This window comes from Heterodontus francisci, chromosome 2 (genome assembly GCF_036365525.1).
Source record: "Heterodontus francisci isolate sHetFra1 chromosome 2, sHetFra1.hap1, whole genome shotgun sequence".
NCBI classification, from domain to species: Eukaryota; Metazoa; Chordata; class Chondrichthyes; order Heterodontiformes; family Heterodontidae; genus Heterodontus; species Heterodontus francisci.
The window spans coordinates 25400064-25425008 of NC_090372.1; the positions used below are offsets into that span (position 1 = coordinate 25400064).

Sequence of the window (24945 nt, forward strand, 5' to 3'; positions counted from 1 at the left end):
GGATGAAATAAGACAGCACTTCTTCAGACAAAGGCCAGTGGAAATCTGGAATTCTCTCCCCCAAAAGGCTGCTGATGCTGGTGATCAATCGTAATGTTCAAGAACGAGATAGATTTTTGTTAGGTAAGGGCACAGGAGATATGGAGCAAAGGCGGATAAGTGGGATTGAGGTAAAGATCAGCTCCTATCTAACAGAATGGCAAAACTCAGAATCCCCAAGTATTGAAATGAACATATAATTAGAACAAATTGCCACCATGTCTTTCGAAAGCCATTTTAAAAAGCTTGTGGGGCACACACCCTGCTATCCTGCTGACAAGCCATGGATGAGGATGATGGGTGAAGCACACTTGATCCCCAGGTAAGACATCATCAGTTAAAATCTTGAAAGGTCACAGTCCTGAAACGTTAACTCTGTTTCTCTCTCCACAGATGCTGCCAGAGCTGCTGAGTATTTCCAGCATTTTCTATCAGCAAAAAACACACCAGTGGCGATTCAAAATTCTCGTCCTTTGTTTGCTGGAACCAGGAAAACCAACGAGCATTGAATATGGCCTGTCTGGGTTGGGCAATTTTGAACCATGCAACATAGGGAGAGCAATGTTGATAACCCATCTATCCCTGGTGAGAGCAATGTGAAGTTGAGCATTCAGAGTAGCGCAGCAGAAACATATTGCACAAAACAGGAGCGTATTGGCTAAAGTGAGCTTGTTCTTACAGCACCTTGGCACTAACACATTCAAAGGCCCTATTGATAATGGATATTATAACCACATTTGCTTCTAGATACAAATCTCCCGAGAACACTGCTTGTACTGAAACACTGCACTGTAAAAAGACAATTCACGAACAGCTAAACAAACGCTGGCTTTTTAAATATAATTAAGATTGGAAAGCAGCTGATGTTGCATCAGTTGTGACAACGGTTTGCTTTCTGAATCTGACAAGTGCTTTCTTTGTTGACATCATTTAAATGGAATCAAAAAACAGAGGAAAAAACATTTTTCAAAGCCTTTTCCAACAGACAACAGATAAAATTGTTATTCAGGAGCATATTCAAAGAAAAATGACCACCTTTTAGCATTGCTGTGGGAGCTGATTGGCCAATAACCTTGATTTATGCCAGGATTAATTTCATCCATTTCATGAAGTAGCTTATCAACAAACATCACTTTGTTTAAAAAAAAGGCTCAATTTTAACTCCTGGTGGTGGGGAGTGAGGGTTGAGTGGTCCCTTCAATGCAAGTGACAGCAAGCAGGCTCTGTCATGGGTCCTTTGTGTTATCTGATGCAACGAGGTACGTGGATTTCTGTTTGTTGAAGATCTCCAGAGGATTTATTAACAGTTAAACTAATATATACAATGCAGAGCAAACTATATACAGAACCTTTGTCTAGGGTGTTACAGTTGCAGAGTGACTATGGCTTCTAGTCACATGACTACATCCTGTTACTTAGCCCATTAGCATACTGAGTTCTTAAAGAGACATCACTCTTAAAATGATCATACAACAAGCTCAACACATTTTAACAGCTGGGCCTCATTTGCATGGTGCTTGCTGCCCTCCCGACCAAACAACCCAGGGGCCTGACCCCTTACAAGGCAATTGCTCCTGCTGGGAAATCCCAATGAGGGGAAGGGAAAGGGAAAAGGGAGTAGCCCAGGGCAGGGAAGGCCCAAGGGTTCTTGTGGGGCCTAGAGGAGAACCCCTGTCCCTCCTGGCCCAAAAGCAAACTTAAATGAAAAATTAAACTTACCTCTGGCCCTTTTTGATCTGCTGGGAAAGCTCCCTCATTCAGACCACAGGCTAATATGGTGAATCAGGCCTGGGTTACCTCACTGGATCCCAATCTGCATTTTTATATAGGACACTGCCATCTTGGGTTGGGTGTAATTTAAAAGTGGTCAGCCAGATTAGGCTGGGAAAGGAGTCAGTAAGACCCCTGCTCCATTTTAAACAGACCCCTTCCTGATGTCTGCCAGGCAGGGGGAGCAGAAGTTAAGCTCTACGTCTAAAAAGAGGTTCTAAATCTAGTTGTCTGAATGTTGCATTATTGGATATTGTTTATGGGGGTTAGACCTTCCACTGTCCAATTTTCCATTTCCTTTATGTCATCGCAACACTATTAGATTAGAGTGTGGTATCATGGGTACAGTAACAAGTTGAGAGGGGAATTTGATGGGAGAAAGCTCGAAATGGTGATAAACCCATAAAATGCAAGTTTGTTGCTATTAAAACAGCAATTGAAAAACACAACTGGAAAAATATGTAGCAATTTATTAACATAATAGAGAGAATCCAAGAACATGAGAAAGCAGATTTAACAAGGGGCTCAATAAACGACTCAGTAGAGAAAACATTTGTGAATAAGACCAGGTAAAGCAATATTTGTGTGCACATTTACCAAAAAAACCTTTGCAGCAATACTGACAGCTGTTGTACTAACTCTAACTATATCGAGCACGAATGAGGGAGAGAGAATGAGAGAGTCTGAAAAAGAGATAAATAAGACAACAAATGTCAGAAAAAGACACCGCACACTTAAAGAATGGAAGGCAAACAATAAGATAGATTGTGAAGAAAGCAGAGAAATGGTTACAGATCAGATTTACTTCTATTCACGAGCAATGCCAGGGAAGATCAGCTAGCACCCAGCTACTCAGCAAGTACCATTGCATGTACTATTTGATACAGTAAGCATTTCCATTCCTTCCATTAAACAAATGCAACCAAATCCAACAGAAAGGTACCTTGATGCAATGCTTTATTTGGCTATACTGAAGGAACTGGGAACTTTTTCTAGGCCTCGCACACTCAGTTCCTATAATCCCTTTAGAAAAGCACCTCCCAGTAAACATCAGTCACTCCTGTACTGGAGGAATGGCTTCTAAACTACTAGATACTACTCCATTCCTAGTCTCAATGGAGACATACATTGGGCTCCCACTGCACAATCTCATCCTGCAAGAGGAGAAACCATCCAAACTTGCTGCACAACTCAAGCATATCCATACCAGCCTGACCAAATACCAGTTTTGATAGCACCCAGTGAGATATTCAAGCGCTGGGATTCCCTGACCAAAGGACAACACCACAGAGGCACTAGCTAATTGCTGAAGGAAGAAATATCTCAGAAGAAAATAGAATGAAAAAACACCCAGCATAACCATCTTTTATCAATTAACAAAACTACAACTGATGCAGCAAGTCAGTTAACGGGAATCTAAGAACGGAGAGTTCTTTGATCGTTACAGAAACAACAACCAAACAAACTGCTTAAATAAATTGCAGCTTCTCTCAGGGTAGGATTAATTCTTTCATCAGTGCAAATCTATATTTAGATTTGAACAAAACATACTCTGCGATGGTATTGCCCTATATTTCAGCGGTTTTAACTGCTATTATCTTCTGACCTACAGCTGGCTGGCAGATGGCATATATGCACATGCAATAGTCATTCTCTGTCCATACCATCCTATTATTTCAGGGAGCCCAAAAAAATCACCACTAGCTGAATCAGCATCACAACCTTGTTAATATGTGGTACTTTCTGAATAATTTGTTCCGAACCAGCAGCATTTTAATCCATCCTGACTGGCCAACTGGACCTTCCACACAATACCTTGTTGATAACCGTACACACAAGATTGGTGTCCTTGCTTCACCTGATGTATATCTGGACTACTTGTACACAAAACAGGAGCAATTAATAGCTGCTCATCCGAGTCCACAAAACTCCAGAGGAGAAAACAAACAAGGTTTCTCCACTAGCGAGAAAGCCGCACAAGAGCATCAAAGGTTAAGTTGTGTCACAGTGTCAAAATGAGCTACACAACTGCTCACTGTGGCATGCATAGGTGATGGTGTCAGCTCAAAGTGGCACTTTGGTGGCCCATATAAGATTACAATGGCCTGTACAAATCGAGGCTCAGCATATTCAGTAGAATGACGCTCCTTACCATTGTAGGTCACCCTTGGTTTGGTCAGACACATGACAAGGTGCAAATCCATTTCATCCGTAGAAACAAACTTTGAGCACACAGGACACTTGAAACCTGGTTTAAAGAGAAAAAAATTAAACTCGATACAAATTTAGATCAACATAGAAAACTTTTATTTGATGCATCAGCACACTCTTATATTGGTCCATAGGCAATTGTGACACACTAAAGCACAGACAAACCTGAGGCACAGCTGCCTGTATGACTTTCATACGAGCAAAGGTAACCCATTGCTCAAGGCAGCACAAGCCGGCTTGTACCACATTAGTAGTGCTTTGCAAAATAAACTTAATTTTTAAAAAAGGAGTAATTGAGAGATTCAGAGAACAGAGAATGAGCTCTGCAACTTGGAGGCAATAAACCACTGCTGCCCTAATAGACCACTCAAAAGTTGTAAATTACCAACAGAACTACACATGCATGGCAATTTTATTTTCTAACCACAGTCAGAGAAGCATATATTGAAACAAACACTTATCATTATGATGATGGAGTGACACCACAAAGTTTTGGTAACTGCTTTTCCTGAGGCTCTCATTAAAATGCACCTCTTTTGGCATAAATGCTAGTGAATAGGACACAGTAGGAGTGCATTCTCCCCAATTAGAGACGGGCTATAACCCACAAGTAATTTGTTCCCTCATGAATGGAGAGCTTTGCCATTTCGTAATTTGGACAACTACGTTCATCAAATCACTTAGCAAAAGCACTTGGGCAATTGAACTGTTTTCAAAAGAGAGGCCCAGACTGTGCTGGAGCATGTCCTGTTAATTAGCCTTGTTCCTGCATGTATAGGTTTTGCCCACATCGTTGCCAGAAACACGAGCTGATAAAGGCACGACGAGGGAAACAGGACACCTGGAAATAATGGGATAAGCAGTGTATCTCCTTAACCAATGAGATTAAAGGATGGAGAAATAAACAGAAGGACTGAGGAGGAGGGTGAATTCGAGTGGGTGAACTCAATGTCAAATCGGGTACAAAACGAGAAACAATGAGGGAAAGAAAGATTCGATCGAGAGACAGTAGGGACAGAAAGGTAGAGTAAGAAAAAAATGTAAACGTTTTGAATTTGACTTTTATAAATATTTCAACGATTCACAACCTGAGGAAGTGAGAATTCATACCAATAATTGTTAAGAGGTTGACTGGCAGTCATTAATAATTTTTTAAATCATAATATTTTTTCAGCAAACCCTGGGCTAGTGTTGCACTATTAGCAGGCCCTACTCTCACCTGAATGTACACTTTTCTATGATTCAAAAAATAATTCAAAGTCTGTTGAATAGCTTGCTGCAGTAAACAATAACACAACAGCAATATGTATTTATATTGCACGTTTCATGTAATAAAACCTCCCAAGGTGCTACACGGGTGCATAATCAGACAAAAATATTTGCCACAAAAGCAAAATACTGCGGATGCTGGAAATCTGAAACAAAAACAGAAAATGTTGGAAATACTCAGGAGGTCAGGCAGCATCTGTGGAGAGAAAAGCAGAGTTAATGTTTCAGGCCTGTGTCACAGGCTTGAAACTTTGGCCGGAATTTTCCGTTGGGCGGGAGGCCCCGCCCACCAGCCAAAAAGTTGGTGGCGAGCCCACCTTCACCAGGCCAGGCTGGGATTTTTTGCACCCCAGGCCCTTAATTGGTCTTGGGCGAAACTTCCACTTCCTTGAGGCAGGAAGACCCGCCTAATGGAACTGCCAGCCAAGCAGCAGCTGGCAGCTCTTAGTCCCAGCGGCGCCACCGGGAGCAGTGGCCACTGCTGGGGCTGCACTCAGCTATCGCAAGCAAGGTGAAGGATGGCCCCGGAAGACAGGTAGGTTTTTATGGTCGCGGCGGGGACAATCGGCCAGGCCCCAGCGAGGCAAGGGGGGTCGGTTAGGGGGGCAGGGGAAGTGTTGTGTGTTGGGGGCGGTTAGAACTTTATGGGCAGCTCTCTGTGGGGCATGGGGTGCCCGATCAGGAGGGCCCACCCACCACCCCCCTCCCCCCTCCCCACAGCCCACAAGAAGGTCAGGTGGGGTTCTTGAGGCTTCTGCCATTTGGCCGTCGAGTGTAAAATACCCACGGTGGTGGGAGGAGGTGCTTAAGTGATAATTAATTGGCCACTTAAGAGCCTTGATTAGCCTGGAGCTGGCTAATCACTACCGTCCTGCATAAAATTGCAGTGGGAGTGGGAGGGGGTCGGGAAGGGCACCCCAGCCTCCCACTCAATTTTATGCGCCCCTCCCTGCCATCAGCCCACTCGTTTGGGTGCTGTAAAATTCTGGCCATTAACTCTGTTTTACTCTCCACTGATGCTGCCTAATCTGCTGAGTATTTCCAAAGATAATTGGCACTGAGCTGAAGATGGAGGCATTAGGACAGGTGACCAAATGGGTAGGTTTTATGCAGTGTCTTAAAGGAGGAGAGAGAGGTAGAGAGGCAAAGAGATTTAGGGAGGGAATTTCACAGTTTACGGCCTAGGCAGTTGATTCCATGGCTGCCAATTGTGAGGTGAAGGGAGTCGGAGGGGGACAAGAGGCCATGCAGCCAATGAAGTCAAATACCTTGGACATCTCCATCAATAACTGTCCCACATTTTAGTGGTGTAGTAGATTGTTTAACACCTTCACGATGAAAACACTTAGCAAAGCAGCCCCAATTTATCAATAAACTGCACTAAAAGAAAATGGGCTGGATTTTACCATAGGCGGACGGGAGCCCGGGGATCCGACCTGCATTTTACTGGTCCCTGGGCTTTAATTGGCCTGAGGTGGGACTTCCACCCGCTTGAGGGAGGAGGTCCCGCCTCAGTGAGCTGCCAGCCAATCAGCGGACCGGCAGCTCTTAGACCCAGCAGTGCCACTGGGAGCAGTGGGCACTGCTGGGACTGCAGCCCAGCTGACGCCATGGAGCCAGGACCTCAGGTAAGTTGGGCTTGCCTCGCAGGAGGGATGGTTGGTCATGGCGGCGAGGCAAGGGTAGTCATTTGGGGGTAGGAGGGGTGTCGGGTCCCGGGGGTGGGTTGGGAGGCAGGAGCGGCCCTCAATCGGGCACCCTGTGCCTGACTGCCATGACACCCCTCCAGCCCCACCCACAGCGCGCGAAAAGGCCTGGAGCTATCGCTAGGCAGCCTTTCATGTTCCCAGCACGCCCGCTTGCCACGGGTAAAATACCCGTGAAGGCGGGAGAATGCCCTAAAGTGGCCATGAGTAGCCACTTAAGGGCCTCGATTGGCCTGGGGCGGGCCGTTACCACCCCACCCCCATCCCACCCTCCCCCCCCCCACCGCCGACCACCGTACATTTGGCCGGAGGCGGGAGTGGGGCGGGAAGGCCTCCCGGAGCCTCCCACTCAATTTTACGCCGGCCCCATCTGCCCCCACACCACTATTTTACCCACTGGGGTGGTGTAAAATTCAGCCCAATGAGTCACAAGTACAGGGCAGCATGATTGAAGTGGCATGGTCTCTGAAAGGTCTTCCTTGTGCAAACAAAACAAGGCTTTCCAAACCTTAACTTTACATCAGACAATGCCCCTTAGACTCAAGAGGTTTGTTGCCTTCTTTTCAACCAAATATTTATTCACAAACTAAAGAGTATTGACAAGTATCTGCTTGCATCTGCTTGTAATCCAAATCAGTTATCAAAATTTGGCTACATGAATGCATACACAACTGTGATACAATGCATACAGTTAACAGATGAACATCACTTGTTAAATCAAATGATTTAAGAAATTCCAATTTTACTTCAATGAATCCAGTATTTCTCATGAATAAATTAAAAATCTTCCATCCTTTGTTCCCATTATAAATACCTATGACAACATTTATAATGGAAACTGCCTTTGTAAAGTTAGCATACTGTAATAGAAAGGCTGAAATGCCATCACTAGCAGGAGGGTGACACATTTACATAGGCAATTGGCATTATAAATATGGGCACAGGAATTTTGAATAGAAGTATAAAAAAAGGGAGAATATATGACTTTAAAATGGGGTTTGAATTATATTTGCATACCACAATTCAATTATTCTCCCCTGCCCTTTAACCCCACCAACACAATGATCTCGATTCCCTGCGTGTGATGCCAATGGACAATTGACGAGTATGCTGTAATTTATTATATGCATTTTTCGGTACAAGAGAGCTTTGTCATTTTGCCAAGGCAACAACAGAAGAGAAACAGCAGAGCAGAACAGATTTGTATCTGAATGAGGATTGATAGATTTTCCATTCCTCTAATATACTTCACACGCATGTTGTTTACTGAAACTGTTGTTGGTATTGGGAAGGTAGATTTGAGTCTTCTTCCCCAACCTCTCCTATAGTATTCAATTTGGAAAGGGGAAATCAGGCAAGCCTCCTGCCTCCAATTACTATCTAGTGAAACAAGCTGGTTCTTCGTTCAGTGGTAGCACTCTTGCCTGAGCCATAAGGTTGTGAGTTCAAGTTCAACTTGACAAACTTGAGCACATAATTCAGGTTTACACTACAGTGCAGCACTGAGGGTATACTGCAATCTCGGAGGGTCTGTCTTTCGGATGAGCATTAAACCAAGATCGCTTTTACCTTTTCCGGTGGATGCAAGATATCCCATGGTACTTTTTTGCAGAAGAGCAGGAGAATCATTCCAGACATCCTGGCCAATATTTATTGCTCAACCAACACTGCCAAATACATCTCACTTCTCATTTAACTCATTGCTGTTTGTTTACAAATTGTTTACCATGTTTCCCTGCATTACAACAGTGATTTCATTTGAAAAAGTGCTCCATTGGCTATGATTCACGTTGAGACGTCCTGAGAGCATGAAAGGTGCTGTATAAATGTAAGTTTATTCTTTCTTTATAATTGACAAATGACACTGCTGTGAGTGAGTCATACAGGTCTCTCGCACAAATGGAACAGATGTGCTTGCTATTCCATCAGCCTTCACATAACAACCACACAAGCCTTTTACATGGTACAATTAAAAATAACATGCATTTAACTAGCATTTTTAATGTACTAAAATGTCCGAAGGTGCTTCATACAAGCATTATCAGACACATAAAGAGATTTAGGACAGGTAACCAAATGCTTGGCTGAAGAGATAGGATTTAAGGATCGGCTTAAGGAGAGAGAGGTGGAGAAGTTTAAGGAGGGAATTCCAGAGCTCACGGCTGAGACAGCTGAAGGCACGACTGATGGGCGAAGGAAATCAGGGTTGCACAAGAGGCCAGAATTAGGGAGGGCAGAGATCTCAGAGGGTTGTAGGGCTGGAAGAGGTTACACAGGGAGGAGCGAGACTCAGGAGGGATCTGAACACAGGATGAAAATTTTAAATTTCACATGAAAATATTAAAATAACTTGCGTGTTCCAAATGATTGGTTATGTTGGGGGTTTTGCTTCAGATCATATCTAGACAAAGATTAAGTGGCACCCATTGAGGCTAAGGCAGTAATTGTTTTAGTGGATGCAGCATCACCTATCAATTGGCTGAAAAGTGCCTTACTAGATTACTATTCCAATGCCCTCCTGGCCAGCTTCCCACCTTTCACACTCCATTAACTTCAGCACATCCAAAATTCTGCTGATCATATTCTATATCACCCCTGTGCTCATTGACCTAAATTGGCTCTCGGCCTGGTAACACATTGATTCTATATTCTCATCCTTGTGTTCAAATCTCTCCATGGCCTCACCACTCCCTGTCTCTGTAACATCCTTCAGCCCTACAACCACCACCCCAGGGCTGAAGGCAAAAACTGGGATGGCTGATTCAAGCAAGTCCATTTTCAAAACAACCCTGTTTCTCTTCTGTTGTCACCTTGGCAAAACAAACCGAACCTCTAACAAAAACACATAAAAGATTCAGGTGGCGAGTCAGCACTTAAACCAAACATTCCCCACTCAAGGGCGGCACAGTGGCGCAGTGGTTAGCACCGCAGCCTCACAGCTCCAGGGACCCGGGTTCGATTCCGGGTACTGCCTGTGTGGAGTTTGCAAGTTCTCCCTGTGTCTGCGTGGGTTTTCTCCGGGTGCTCCGGTTTCCTCCCACAAGCCAAAAGACTTGCAGGTTGATAGGTAAATTGGCCATTATAAATTGTCACTAGTGTAGGTAGGTGGTAGGGAAATATAGGGACAGGTGGGGATGTTTGGTAGGAATATGGGATTAGTGTAGGATTAGTATAAATGGGTGGTTGATGTTCGGCACAGACTCGGTGGGCCGAAGGGCCTGTTTCAGTGCTGTATCTCTAATCTAATCTAATCAAAGTTTTGACAGGGTCAGGTCAAGCCATGAGGGAATTAAAAATCAAGCACAAATTTACCATTCTTCCTGAAACAATTCTCACCCATTTTGTTGTTAGCCTTTTCAATCTATTTCCAGATTTCACACAAGCCAACTTCTGTCCATATGCGGAATTCAGTTTTCTCAGGAGTAAACCACTCGGTGAAATTGGTGATAATCTTCATAGGCCTGGCTGAATTTCTATCATAATTAAAATAACATCCTTTATTTTCCAGCCCTCGTCCTCTGTCCTCAGTTCTCCTGATCAATTTGGCTAGCAGATAACGCATTATCGACATCAGAATCAGCTTTTCAGCATCCTGTAGAGTCTTGCAGTAATTGCTCAAGTGCTTCTCCTGGACAGCTGACAGCAGCTGCTAACTGCAGGCAAAAGTTCACTATTTTAACTATTCATTACCCCATACTCTTTCCAGGAACTGACATCCATAAGAACAATATCAGCTCGAGCAAACCACCAATGTGTTTAACACCACAGAGCTTATTCCCTCGTCAATGCATTGTTAATGATAAATCTGCAAGTTAATTTTTTATGAGAAAAATCCTTTGAGAAGATTAGAGCCCTTTCTTTTCAGTTCCAAGATACAAAACCCAAAAGCATAAGAAATGCAAGCCATCAATTCCTGTTTTATCTTTTGGAATATTCAGCATGGTCGTTGTTTAAAGTCAGTAACATCAAATTCATGATGTGCATTCCAGATCATTGAACAACTTGCATTTATATAGTGCCTTTAAACTCAAAAACTATCCCAAGGCGCTGCACAGGAGTGTAATCTGAAAATAAAAATGGGACAGTGGGCCAAAGCAGGATATATTAGAAGGTATGAGCAAAAGCTTCATTAAAATGAGAGGAGGGCCTTGACAGAAGAGAGGGAGGGGAAAGAGACAAATGGGTTTCAGGAGAGAATTTCAGAGCAAGGGACCTAGACAACCAGGTGTGAGATAAAGTGAGAGGGGATGCAGAAGAGGCCAGTCAATGGAACAGGGAGTTTGGAGGAAAGTAAGGAAGGTCACAGAGATTTCATTTTATTTATTTAGAGATACAGCACTGAAACAGGCCTTTCGGCCCACCGAGTCTGTACTGACCAACAACCACCCATTTATACTAACCCTGCAGTAATCCCATATTCCCTATCACCTACCTACACTAGGGGCAATTTACAATGGCCAATTTACCTATCAACCTGCAAGTCTTTGGCTGTGGGAGGAAACCAGAGCACCCGACGAAAACCCACACGGTCACAGGGAGAACTTGCAAACTCCGCACAGGCAGTACCCATATTCGAACCCGGGTCCCTGGAGCTGTGAGGCTGCAGTGCTAACCACTGCGCCACTGTGCCACCCCATATGAAAGAGCAAAGCTTGAAGGGATTTAAACACAAGGATGGGAATATTAATTTTTAAATTGGAGGCATTGTGGGTCTGACAGCCAATGTAGGTCGGTGACAGCAGGACACGGGCAGCAGAGTTTTAGACAAGCTTAAAATTGTGGAAGGTAGAGGATGAGAGGCCAACCAGGGGAGCAATGGAAGAGTTGCTGCGATTGGAAGTGACAAAATCATGCATGTACGTTTCAACAGCAAATAAGCTATGGAAACAGAAGTAGGAGTTCTTTGTTCCGAAGAAGGGTCATTGACCCAAAACGTTAACTCTGCTTCTCTTTTCACAGATGCTGCCAGACCTGCTGAGTGGTTCCAGCATTTCTTGTTTTTATTTCAGATTTCAAGCATCCGCAGTATTTTGCTTTTATTATACATAGGAGTTCTTTGTGATGGAGCAAATATGGGGTCAGAAGCTCAGTTTGGGGCTGTATGGGAGACAAAATGTTGAAAAAACTCTGATTCAGCCTTAAACTGGAAGCTGAACCCATATCTACAAATCATGTCGGCAGCATGTAAACAAGGAAGAAGAAGGGGGCCAAAGATCATTACTTGGAGGTATATGAATTTAACAGCACAGAGCCAGGGAGAGAAGCAACTGCTGGAGATGCTGGATTACAATTAGATAGGTCAGTGTGGAATGCAATGATGGCAGACCCCAGAGCTGGTCATTGTAGATGCGATGTTGGAGTAGGATGCTGTGGTTTAGTGAGGATGAGTGGTTAACTCATTAAGGTCAATCTGCACAAATTACCGAGAGTGCACTGTGAGCAGACTGACAAACTGGTCTTCATGGTGAGATGAATTTCTACATGGATCCCATGCGTGAAGAATGTCCTCAGTTCCCTTTCATCAGGAAACGACAATACAGCATTAGCAAATGGAAGATGGAGGTCCAAAACCCAGTTCATTCTAGGGGCTGGATTTAACGTTCCCGCAAATGGCAGTCCGCATGTGCGGGCCGCACACTGCCATTCAGCGGGTGGTAGCTCATGATAATATGCCGGTCCGGCCGCACCCACCCCCACAATCACGTGGCGGGGACAGACTCTGTGGAGACAGCAACGACGTCAGCTGCCTCTACGCAGGTGCTGGCGCCATTTTTAAAGGGCTGCCAGACCTGCCACTAAATTTGAATATTTAAACCCATACCACCGCCCCCCCCCCCCCTGTGCACTACAAATAAAATGTCGCCCCTCCCCCCAAAAAAACACTTACGTAAAATAGTTGCCCTCTCCCCCCCCACCAAAACACTTACATTGATGATTTGACCTCTCCCCTGCCAACTGTTCAAAGTGCAGAGGTCACCCCTTCCTCCACCCTCACTAGACTACACTGCACTCAAGGTGCTTTTCTCAGGCTGGAATTAAAGCAAATGCTGAGGCAATTGTAAATATAGGAGGATCTTGAGGATGAAAAGAATCAACTGTCCATGTAGACTGCCTTCCTCACAGTTGTAACCCATCATGTGTTTCTCCATGATACTGGCCAATTCAGTAGGGATGTAAGAAAGTAGAGTCCTTAAAGATCCGAACTAGATGCCTCTACAGTATTCTTCGGTAAGGTGCTTTAAAAACCATCTGTCCTTTTGGAGAAATAATGCTTTCTTACTCCCTGCCTGATTCCAACTCACTTCAATTTATATTAAATTCTCCTTTTTCTGCTGTTTTGCACCAAATCAAATATCCCCAACTGATCTTCTACATCCCTATACTTTATTAATCTGAAAATTTCAATTGCCTCTCCAATGGGAGTCTATCCTCATATGTTGTACTCCCTAGTCATCTAATTACTCCAGTACCTCTCCTCTATACCTTTTTCCAACTCAGCTACATCCTTCCTTGTAGTGAGAGGTCCGAAACAGCACACAATATTCTAATTGTGGCCTGACCAATGCGCTAAACAATGTCCTTCAATCTAGGCTCTATTCCTCTTTTTATACAACATAGCATCCCATTTATTTTCCTGACACTAGGCAGACATTGGCTGGAGGGATCCATCGCTTTTGAGTCCCAGATCCCTTTCTTATTTGCCAATATTTTCTCATAACCATATAATCCCTCTGCTCCTTCATCTCACTTAATCCATGGCTTTACATTTATCCAGATTAAACTGCATCAGTCAATCTTCTGCCCACCTCCCAAAACAGTCTAAAACCTCTCTTCCACCACATATTAACAGTTCCTGCTATTTTGGCGTCACCTACAAACTTTGAGACAAGGCTGCCAATACTCCTTCCCCTAAACATTTATGGAAATTCAACCTCATGTGGACACGATAGGGAGCTAATAATTAGAAAATTCTATTTTCTGCACAGACCTCAGCTGAAAGTGCATGAATAAAAGAAAATTACTCCAAACCGCTAAAAACAAGAAAAAAAAACATACAATGCAATCTAATATTGAAACTCTAAGCGATATGATTCATACGTTGTGAATCAAATTCAGCAAATATGAATGCAATAATTAAAGGTGCTTAAATTCACAATCCTTCCACCCACCCTGCAGTGTTATTATCCCGTGCTTAAAGGTGAGGCTTGAGCAGCCTGGAGTTTAGGCCTTGGACTTCATCAATAATGTGCTGCAGTAAGAGACCCCATAGATAAATGCCCCAAGTTTGGGCAACTGCACAGGTAAATGGTTGGATCGGATCATGGGAGTTGGGGTAGTCTCAGAGTTTGTGATCGGGAGGACAGAGAGGAAGATGGTTGATCTCATATATATTGTTGTGGGTTCGGAGAGGGTGATCAGAAGTTAAGACCAAGGCTGTCAGGACTGGAAGTAGTGGTGATTATAGCAAGCACTTACCTTTTATCTTTTACTTAGTGATGTTTTGAGTTCCACATGGCTGCTCAGGACAAACCAATGTTGGATCAGGGACCTGAGGCAAGCATTAGGCACCATACTTGCATATGCTAATGGCCCAATGCCTCCTTCAGGTGTGGGTAAAGGATGCCACTTATTTGTCCTGTACTGATATGGAGGGCGCCACCTTCCCGGTCAGAAGTGTGCTCGTGCTTCCTGCCTGCCATTTTAGTGTCTTACAAACCCTCATTGAGCTTAAAAAATGTTTATAGAATGAGACTCAATTAAAATAGGGTAAGAAAATAAATAACTGCAGAAGATGCAAAGAAACTATGGATCAGGAATTATATCAAACATGGTCAAAGTATTCATCCTTTGAATTTAAACAAGATCTGGTGGAAATCTGCTTTCTATCTCTTGCATTAGGTCAATGGGCAGATACCTTCAATTATTATCAATTTCATCTCCTCAGCAAAGCAAGTAGGGCTGAAGCCACATCGTGACAAGGCTCTGATTAATCTTCTAGTCATTCATAGTCTCTCACACAACATGGTAACCGCCTCCGAGTGACAGTCACTGTGATGTGTCTATCCATTCTGCCATGAATGACTGCATTACACACATCACTGGGATTGTGCAGTACCCATCCCGTGTATGTATTCAAAGCAGCTTTTCAAGTCTAATCCTCAACCATAAAAATAAAAATAAAACAAACACAGCCTTGGTAAAGTTCCACTTGCTTTGAATTTAGCACTGCAATAACAATGTGTATTTATATAGTGCCTTTAACATAGTACAACATCCCAAGGCATTTCACAAGAGTATTATCAAAGAAAATTTGACACCAAGCCACGTAAGGAGATATTAGGACTGATGACTAACAACTTGGTCAAAGAGGTAGGTTTTAAGGAGTGGCTTAAAGGAGGAAAGAGAGGCAGAGAAATGGAGAGGTTAAGGGGGGGAATTCCAGAGCCTAGACAGCTGAAGGCTGACCAATACAGATGGATCTGCAGGAGATAGTGGTTTCCATTGATTGGCATTCGTATCAAGGAAGTGACCAGAAGTAATGACTAATGATCAACCAGTCACTCAGCAGACAGCACAACAAGGACAGTCATGGAAGTTCAGTGCTGTGTTAAAAGCATTTTATATTTGTTATTTGCAGATGAGTTACTGCCGTATTTCTGTGATATCACATGTCTATTCTGAGGTCCCATTACAAGCTCAGACTGGTACTACTCAAATGCCTTTTGACCAATATATTTCACTTCAAAGACTAATTTAGTCTCAATCTTCTTCACCACTTTGCTCGTTGAGCACTGGTCAGCTTGGTGGTGGTAGGTGTGGCTGGGTTTACCAATGACTGATACAAAAGCTCCCATCAGTAACACAAGGGTCAACTAAATGCCACGCACAATGCTTACTACTCCAATATACTTCACTAATGTAATCCCGCAATATACAATATATTGGAGAGGTCACAAAACTGGAAGCCTTTTGCATCGGATTATGGTTTTGAGAAGGTCTATTCCTTGGTGATAGATACTAACTGCAATCACCTTCTGTGCTTTTGAAATCCCCAGGGGAAAACCTCTAAAATGGGCACAGGTGTCCCATTAGCCTCTTCCTATACAATGCACCATAATGCATTCTAGTATTCTATTATTCTGGGAATGGACATAGGGGAAAAATAACTGCCTGGATCAAGGAGCTCTGAATGGTAAAATCAAATCAAGTTCAAGATTATTTGGCCTACCAACTTGGAGTAGGTTATTCGGTGACTGGGAGAAGATCATCAACAGCACACCCTGCCTGGGCATTGTCTAAATAAATAAGAAAACTCTAAATGCTTTTACATGAAATTAAGCAATGTAATGAAAGCTAGTATGACACCATAGGTTGGCCTTCAAAGGGTATGGTAGCATAGTGTTTATGTTGCTGGACTACTGATTCTAAGATGTGAGTTCAAATCCCATCACACCAGCAGGGGAATTTAAATTCAGTTTACTAAATAAATCTAGAATGAAAAGCTAGTGTTAGCATTGGTGACCACGAAACTACCAGATTTTCATAAAAACCCAGCTGGTTCACTAATGTCCTAGAGGGAAGGAAATCTGCCATCTTTTTGCAGTCTGCGACTATATCTGACTCCAGATTCACAGCAATGCGGTTGACTCTTAACTACCGCTTGAAATGGCCTTGCAAGCCATTTAGTTGGAAAGGGAGAGGCATTAAATACTGGCCTTGCCAGCAACACCCAGATAAACGAATCAAAAAAAGTCACCAACTAAGGCACAGTCAGAATCAAAATAAATCATAATTCAAGGTAAAAGAAGAAAAAGATGGACTTTAAACACTGAGAAATATATGAAATGGAATTCCCTAAACCTATTCTCCTAATCGTTGGCTACTTTTATATACACATTCTGGCAAGGTCACATTTATAGCCAAACCCAAATTGCCTTGAATGCATTAGGAATCAACCACAAAGTGTGGGACTGGAGCCACATGTAGGCCCAGAGCTGGGAAGAATGGCGGTTTCCCTTCCTTAACAACATTAGTGAAGCAGTTTTTTTAATAAGAATTCAGCAGCTTTCATGGTCATTTTAAGTAGTGCCAGCCCACAAATTAATAAATTTCAATTTCACAACTTGCCAATGTGGGATTTGAACACATCCCTTCAATTGCTAGTCCGGCACAAAAATCACTGGCCTACCATACTCCGAACACTATAGTTACACAACATAATTTATTCAGTAGTTTCCTTGTTGAACTTGTGATTTTCTTCTGATTTCTATTAGGTTGACATGAAACTTTAATGGGGTTTAAAGATGACCTGATGTCTCACACACCTTTGTTCAAAGTAGATTTGGTTGAAGCTATAACATGCCCAAAGTCTTTTTTATTTCACTCCTCAGTCAATGGTCTTTGCTTAATATTCTCTCTTTCGTAACTGTCTAACTGAATAAAATATTACATTTCTCTTTCATTCATTATTCACCACCACCCTTTCAATTCTTTCTCCTTAATCGCCTTTAATTTCAATGCTTAATTTAATACTAGCACGTCTGACACACTGGTGCACTGACACGGAACACAAAAGTCCGAGTGTATCAAGCCCGTGTCCTCAGTACCTTGCTCTACGGCAGCCTGGACAACATATGTCAGCCAAGAGCGCCGTCTCAATTCATTCCATCTTTGCTGCCTCCAGAGAATCCTTGGCATCAGGTGGCAGGACCGTATCTCCAACACAGACGTCCTTGAGGCAGCCAACATCCCCAGCATAAACACCCTACTGAGCCAGCGGTGCTTGAGATGGCTTGGCCATGTGAGCCACATGGAAGATGGCAGGATCCCCAAGGACACATTGTACAGTGAGCTCGTAACTGGTATCAGACCCACCGGCTGTCCATGTCTCCGCTTTAAAGATGTCTGCAAACGCGACATGAAGTCCTGTGACATTGATCACAAGTCATGGGAGTCGGTTGCCAATGATCGCCAGAGCTGGCGGGCAGCCATAAAGGTGGGGCTAAAGTTTGGCGAGTGGAAGAGGCTTAGCAATTGGCAGGAAAAAAGACAAAAGCGCAAGGGGAGAGCCAACTGCGAAACAGCCCTGACAACCAATTTTACCTGCAGCACCTGTGGAAGAGTCTGTCACTCTAGAATTGGCCTTTATAGCCACTCCAGGCACTGTTTCACAAACCACTGACCACCTCCAGGCGCTTACCCATTGTCTCTCGAGACAAGGAGGCCAAAGAAGAGAAGAGAAGAGAGAGCATGTCTGACATCAGAAAACAGATGAATTTAGCAAAAACTCTCCTGTTTAAAATTTCTCCTACAGTAAAAGCCACTGAAATAAAGTCCAGACGCCCCACGGCAAGCTTTTAGATTACTGGACCTCCTCCTCCTCCAACCAATGAGATGTCACCAATTGAAATTAAGGAGCGTTCTCTAAAGTGATGTTGGCAGGGGAGGGGGAAGGAGGGAGAAGAGCATGAATTATAACTATTACACTCTGCTTCTAATATGAAATAGCTAGCAAGGATCCATACCCAACATCCCATTCACCCCAATACTAGATTCCCACACTGGTATCTTATCTTGTCAAACATACGCAACAGTGGGGGGGTATCAAGTACTATACAGTTTAGAAATGTTTTCCTTCTGACTCAGTAGGTAAATGCACATCTTGGTAAGGAACTGAGCCATACACCAAGAAGGTTTCTTGTGAGATGTCAGCTGTTGGTATCTTGCCTCAGAGTTAAAAGGTCATGAGTTCAAATCTGACTCCAAAGACTTGAGCCCATAATCCAGGCTGGCATTCCCACTGTTGTTCTGAGAAAATGCTGCAATGTCAGGTGCCATCTTTCGAATGAGGTGTTAAACCAAAGCCCCCTCTATGTTGGATTAAAGTTCCTGTTTGAAGGTGAGTTCTCTCCAGTCCCTTGGGCAATATTTGTCCTTTATCCAACTCAATAAAACAGATTATCTGGTCATTATCATATTGCTGTTTGTTGGACCTTGCTGTGGGCAAAAATTGGCTTCTGTGTTTCCTACATTACACCAGTGTCTGCACTTCAAAAAGTGTTTCATTGGCTGTAAGGTGCTTTGGACAACCTGAGGCGATGAAAGGTGTTGCATAAATTCAAGTACTTTCTTTTCTGTTCATTTATGGTTGGGGGGCTGGTCTTAGTCAGCAGAGCAGTGGGAAGTATGACAACTTGTCTCAACAATCCAGGGAGTGTTAATATACTTCCCATTCCCAGCGAGATGCAAATGGTACACGAGGAGAGGGTAAGGCTGATGACACCTCCTGTCCAGGTACACCATGAAGAATGGCTGAGAAGGAGTCCTTCAGCACGTATGGGACCATGGTCAGTCCAAATCCTGATCTTCAGGAAGGGAGAAGCCAAAGGGGAGGAAAGTCAGGGCAACTTTGCAATCATTTAGTTAAAAAACACAAGTCAACATAATGCTGATCATTTTTTTTTAAATTTTACCCATAGGGACATCCTAGCAAGTTGATACATGGTGATCTCACCACTAAAGAGAACAAAAAACTCATAAGGGATTCTATATGAATGAATCAGGCTGATATATCCTCCTCAGGCCTCAAAACCAATACGTTTGTTCTTGATTCTAGAAACCTTACATTTTCTATGCACTTGCTCGATTATATCAAGTTTTAAAAAATTTATTCACATAACGTGGTTGCGCTGGCAATGCTAGCATTTATTTCCCATCCCTTGGGATGGTGCTGACCCACCTTCCTGAACCCCTTATGTTCCTGGAGTGAAAGTATTCTCACAGTGTTGTTAAGCAGGGAGTTACAGGATCTTGACTCAGCGACAATGAAGGAACGTCGATATACTTCAAAAGTCAGCATGATGTGAGACTTGTAGGGGAACTTGGAGGTGGTGATATTCCCATGCATCTGTTGGCCTTGTTCAACTAGGTGGTAGAGGTCACATGTTTGAGAGGTGTGGTCAAAGAAGCCTTGGTGAGTTGCTGCAAAGCATCTTGTAGATGATATACACTGCAGTCACATTGTGCTGGTGATAGAGGGAGTGAATTTTTAAGGTGGTGAACGGGGTGCTGCTCAAGCAGGCCACTCCCTCCTGGATGGCGCTGAGCCTCGAGTGTTCAGTGGGGCAAGTGAAGAGCACACCACCACACTCCCAATTTGTGCCCTCTAGCTGGTAGAAAGGCTCTGGGGTGTCAGCAGGTTGATTACCCACTGCAGAACATCTACCCTTCTGCTCACTCTTATAGCTGCAGTATCTAACTGGCTGGCCCAGTTCACTTGCTGGTCAATGGAGGGCCCACAGGACATTGATGGTGGGGTATTTGATTATGGCAATGCCATTGAATGACAAGGGGAAGACTCTCACTTGTTGGAGATGGTTATTACCTGGCACTCATGGGGTGAAAAAGTTACTTGCCACTTATCAGCCCAAGCCTGAATGCCGTCCAGGACCTGCTGCATGCAGGCACAGACTGCTTCATTATCTGAGGAGTTGCAAATGAAATTGAACATTGTGCAATAGTGAACATCCTCATTTCTGACCTTATGATGGAGGAAAGGTCATTGATGAAGCAGGTAGCTGGGCCTAGGACACTGCCCTGAGGAATTCCTGCAGCTATGTCCTGGGCTGAGATGATTGGCCTCCAACAACCACAAACATCTACCTTTGTGCAAGGTATGACTCCAGCCAGTGGAGAGGTTTCCCCCTGATCCCCACATTCAATCAATGGTTGTGGTGATGTCAAGGGCAATCACTCTCACCTCACCTCTGGAATTCAGCTCTTTTGTCCATCTTTGGACCAAGGCTATAAGGAGGTCTGGAGCCAAATGGTCCTGTCAGAATCCAAATTAAGCATCAGTGGGCAGGCTATTGGGCAAGCAAGTGTCACTTGATATCACTGTTGACAATAGCTTCTATCACTTTGCTGATGATTGAGCGTAGGCTGATCGGTCCTTTAATATTTGACCCAGTTCCAAAAAGAAAATCACAGCTCTGTGCCCAACAGAACACTACCATTGATAGCTGGGTAATTCCATATTTAAGCTCCGATTTTCTTACCAAATGCAGAATACAGACATAGCGCTGCAGTCTTAATGGATCACTTAATCTTTCAGACACTTTGGGTTGAATTTTAATCCCAAGGTGGAGGGGGGGTTGGAGGCAGTTGTGCTTGCAATAATAAAATAAAAATAATAAATAATAAAAGAATAAAATAAAATAAAAGAAATGCTGGAACCACTCAGCAGGTCTGGCAGCATCTGTGGAAAGAGAAGCAGAGTTAACGTTTCGGGTCAGGGACCCTTCATCGGAACTTGCAATTCCTTGCCACCAGCAGTCTGCTGTCATTTTCCCGTCACCAGCCTATTTACACCAATGGCAGGTAGTCGACTAGACCAATTAAAGTGCCAATTGAAGGCATTCTTCACACATTGTCTGGATTTTCAAGATGGCAGACGGGCCTGCCAGTTTGGCTGGAGCCCATAGATGGAATGGTGGCAGTCTCCCGGCAGCAGGCCAGGGGGCCAGAAGCACATCCCGCAAAGCAGTCCAGCATGGACCCTCATGACTGCAAAGGCCGCAGCCGCGGGTACAGGCCATCTTGCGGAGGAGTTCCTCCTCCATCTTGAGGTGCTCTCACGGTTGCCCACTGCAGTAGCAACGTCCACCTCTCCAAGCTCCAAACATCATAGTCCAAACATCAGTAGTCATCACTTGCTCCATTTTCTTTCTCCTGCAAACTTTTATAACTAGCAAACTAAAAACAACTCGGGCAGCAGCTCACATCTGTGCTCTTTCTGTCAGATACCAACTTTGGATTGTGTTCTTAATTAACATAACCTTGCTTTTTTTCTGATACGTATAAGCCAATTACCAACAAGATGATGCAGACGTCTTATGGGTTCACACCTGAGCTCATTTTAGCGTAAACATAGAACTTCCATTTATATAGTGCTCTTCATGACCTCTGGATCCCCTAAAGTGCAATTAAATACTTTTGAAATGCAGTCACTGACGTTCTCCAAAGATCTCCATTGTGGTAGTGAAAGTTCATATACACCACATTCACTGCATTTCCCACATCATTCATATCTGTCCCCTTCTCAAGGAACTCAATCTGGTTTTGTCAAGCACAATCTTCCTTTCTGAAATCCGTGTTGGTCGCTTCTAATTATTTTTTCTTCATCTAACTATCTAGTCAGATTCCAAAAATTTCCCCATCACAAATGTTAAACAAGCTAGTATGTTCTACCTTCTGAAAATAAGTACTAACCAGCCCTCTGAAACACATCCACCTCTCAACAGAACCTGAAAATGTGTTTTTAAAATGGACGGTATGAAGCAAAATGTTAAAGAGGTGTACAATCGTGCTCTGTCGCATGATCAGATTCTGACGGACTTTTCATGGAATGCTGCAAGGCCTCGTTTCCATCTCAAAGAAATTACAGAAATCAGTAAGGAACAAAGATCTTTTTGAAAAAGTTAAGCACACATAAACACAACTAATCAAACAAGCGAGTTGGAAAAAAATACGGACCACAACAGAGACCAGGGAACGATAAAGGACGTCCCAAAGGATAGAGTGAGCATGAAAAATAACTTGTAACCTGACATCAAGACCCAGGAGTGATGAGACAGATTTTTTTTATTGTTGTTTTCAATGGATCTGAGAGAAATTCTATTTATACCACAGGCCACTTCCTACATCCAATATTTGTTTTATAGTATTCAATTAATAAAACAGTATTGAGATTTGGATTACTAATATCTTTAGCTGATTAAGGTGTACGTGTGGGTGTATGTGTGCGTAAAAAGGAGAATAAGCACAATAGAGAGCATGCACAGGTAAGAGAGCAAATAAGCAAAACAAAGAGAACCAGGAACAGGCGAGAGAACGACGAAACAATAAACAGAGACAGGGAGACAGTGTGAGGGAATGAGAGCGAAAGAGAACTGAGAGCAAAAGGGAACATGAGAGCTGGTGTCAGAACCATTATCTGATGGTCACTTAAGTGCAATGTAGCCACTGCACTGCTCTGTACAGAGTTTGTAAACATTGTGAGGAAAACTAGGGGCAGTCAGCACTGTCGGGCAAAAGAGGAGAGAGAGGTAATTTGCTCCATGGATACTCAGGCTGCTACACTGACATTTCACACTAGAGAAATGAAAAAGCAAAACTGGTAAAATATTAAGCAGTGGTGCGTTGATCAGCAGTGGCTCCCATCAATTCTTGCAATACATCACACGGTGAGATTGTGACCTCAGTGGGCATCAATGAGCAGAAGGACTGGAGGAACACTTCTCGTGTTTTCTCACAGCCAGTTGCCTCCTGTTGAATGGCTGTTTGGTACGCTGCCACCTTAGTTAGTCTAGCAGAGAGATTCTTTAGTCAGGAGTTGTTAGAACATTTATTACAGTACAACTATGTACATCTTTAAACTAGTCTGTGTGACTCCTCCAAAGCCACACTGCATCTAACTTCAAGACTCTCTCACATGTGATCTCTTACATCATCATAGTAGGAGGGATTCTTTACACAATCCCAAGATTAACCCATTCAGACCCTTATACTACACCTCCCATCCCACTTGGCCAGCTTACATCATTGTTACTGAGGGGAATGGGCAGGAAAGTATCAATATCTTGCCTAAATTTTAAATGAAAACAGTAGATAGGAATAGAAGGACTTGCGACAGGAGTCTTTGTTTCACGGTGAGAAGTCCGAATATCTGGGATGGTTTAGTACTTTACTCTTATCAGCAAAATTAAGAGTTTATCATCCATTTAACCCAGTTCCTACTAGCAATTGTCAGATAGGAAAAGACCCTAAACAGCAGAACCATTTGCTATGTATGAAATGTGTTTTTCATAAATATGAAAGTATCAACAATATTTGTAAAGCTTCTAACCAAACCATTTCTTCCTTTCTCTGGCAGGAAGAAGTCAGCAAGGAAACAAATCAGGATTTATTCTTTCTTTTTTTAATGAGCTTCTAGTTACTGAGTACAAAACTATGACCCTCAAATATTCACTGTGAGAAAACATTTGTAAGCAACAGTCAATTTTATTAAAGTGATGTTGAGGGCCAAAGATACAAGAAAATGGAGAATGCTGTGAATAGAATTGAACTTGCATTTCATTACACTGTTTAAAAAAAATCTTAAACTGTTAGAGAGCATGTTGATTATCTTGTAAGGTATTCTTTATTCATCGTAAGATAAAAATCTTCTACACACCACCACAGTAAAAGCCTAGTCTAAGTGATTCTGGACAAGTGCCAAAGTCATCATGACTTTGCAGTGAGGTGGCATTGTGTATAGTCTCCTGCTCCTATATCAACAATAGGGATGCTTGATAAATTCTGACACACTCCAGGGACTCTGCAAATAGCAACATACTCTTGAGAACCCGTTGTAAATATTAACACACGCCTGGGGACACTGTGCAAATATCAACCTGCAGAGACCTCCTGCAAACACTGGCTCACTCCCACTATCTTGCTGAAAATAATGACACACTTCCAAGGATTCCCTGTAAATATCAGCATTCACCCAAGCACCCACTGCAAAGACTGACTCACTCCCTGGAACTTCCTTTAAATACTAACACACTCCTGGGGATTCCCTGTGAATATCAATATATACCCAAGCGTCCACCTCAAATACTGACTCACTCCAGGAAACTTTCTTTAACTACTGACTCACCCGCAGGGATTCCTTGTAAATATCAACATTCACCCAAGCACTCTCCTCAAATATTGACTCACTCCATGGAACTTCCTTTAAATACTGACACACGCCCAGGGACCACCTGCAAAAACTAACACACTCCTGGGGACCGCCTGCAAATGCTGACACACTCGCGGGGACTGCCTGCAAATACTGACACACTCCCGGGGACCGCCTGCAAATACTAACACACTCCTGGGGACCGCCTGCAAATGCTGACACACT

The 24945-nt window shown here is 43.3% G+C and overlaps 1 protein-coding gene across 2 annotated transcripts in view; it reads right to left on the reverse strand.

Annotated features, from left to right (window-relative positions):
- Positions 1 to 24945, reverse strand: part of znrf2b (zinc and ring finger 2b) — a 183243-nt gene that overhangs the window by 64139 nt on the left and 94159 nt on the right. Inside the window, exon 2 of one of the 2 annotated variants that reach the window (XM_068055804.1) lies at positions 3962 to 4057. The exons of the other annotated variant lie outside the window; for it this stretch is intronic. Within the exon in view, the coding sequence (XP_067911905.1) occupies positions 3962 to 4057 (96 nt within the window). The remainder of the gene's footprint in view (positions 1 to 3961; positions 4058 to 24945) is intronic. 2 annotated transcript variants of the gene reach the window in all.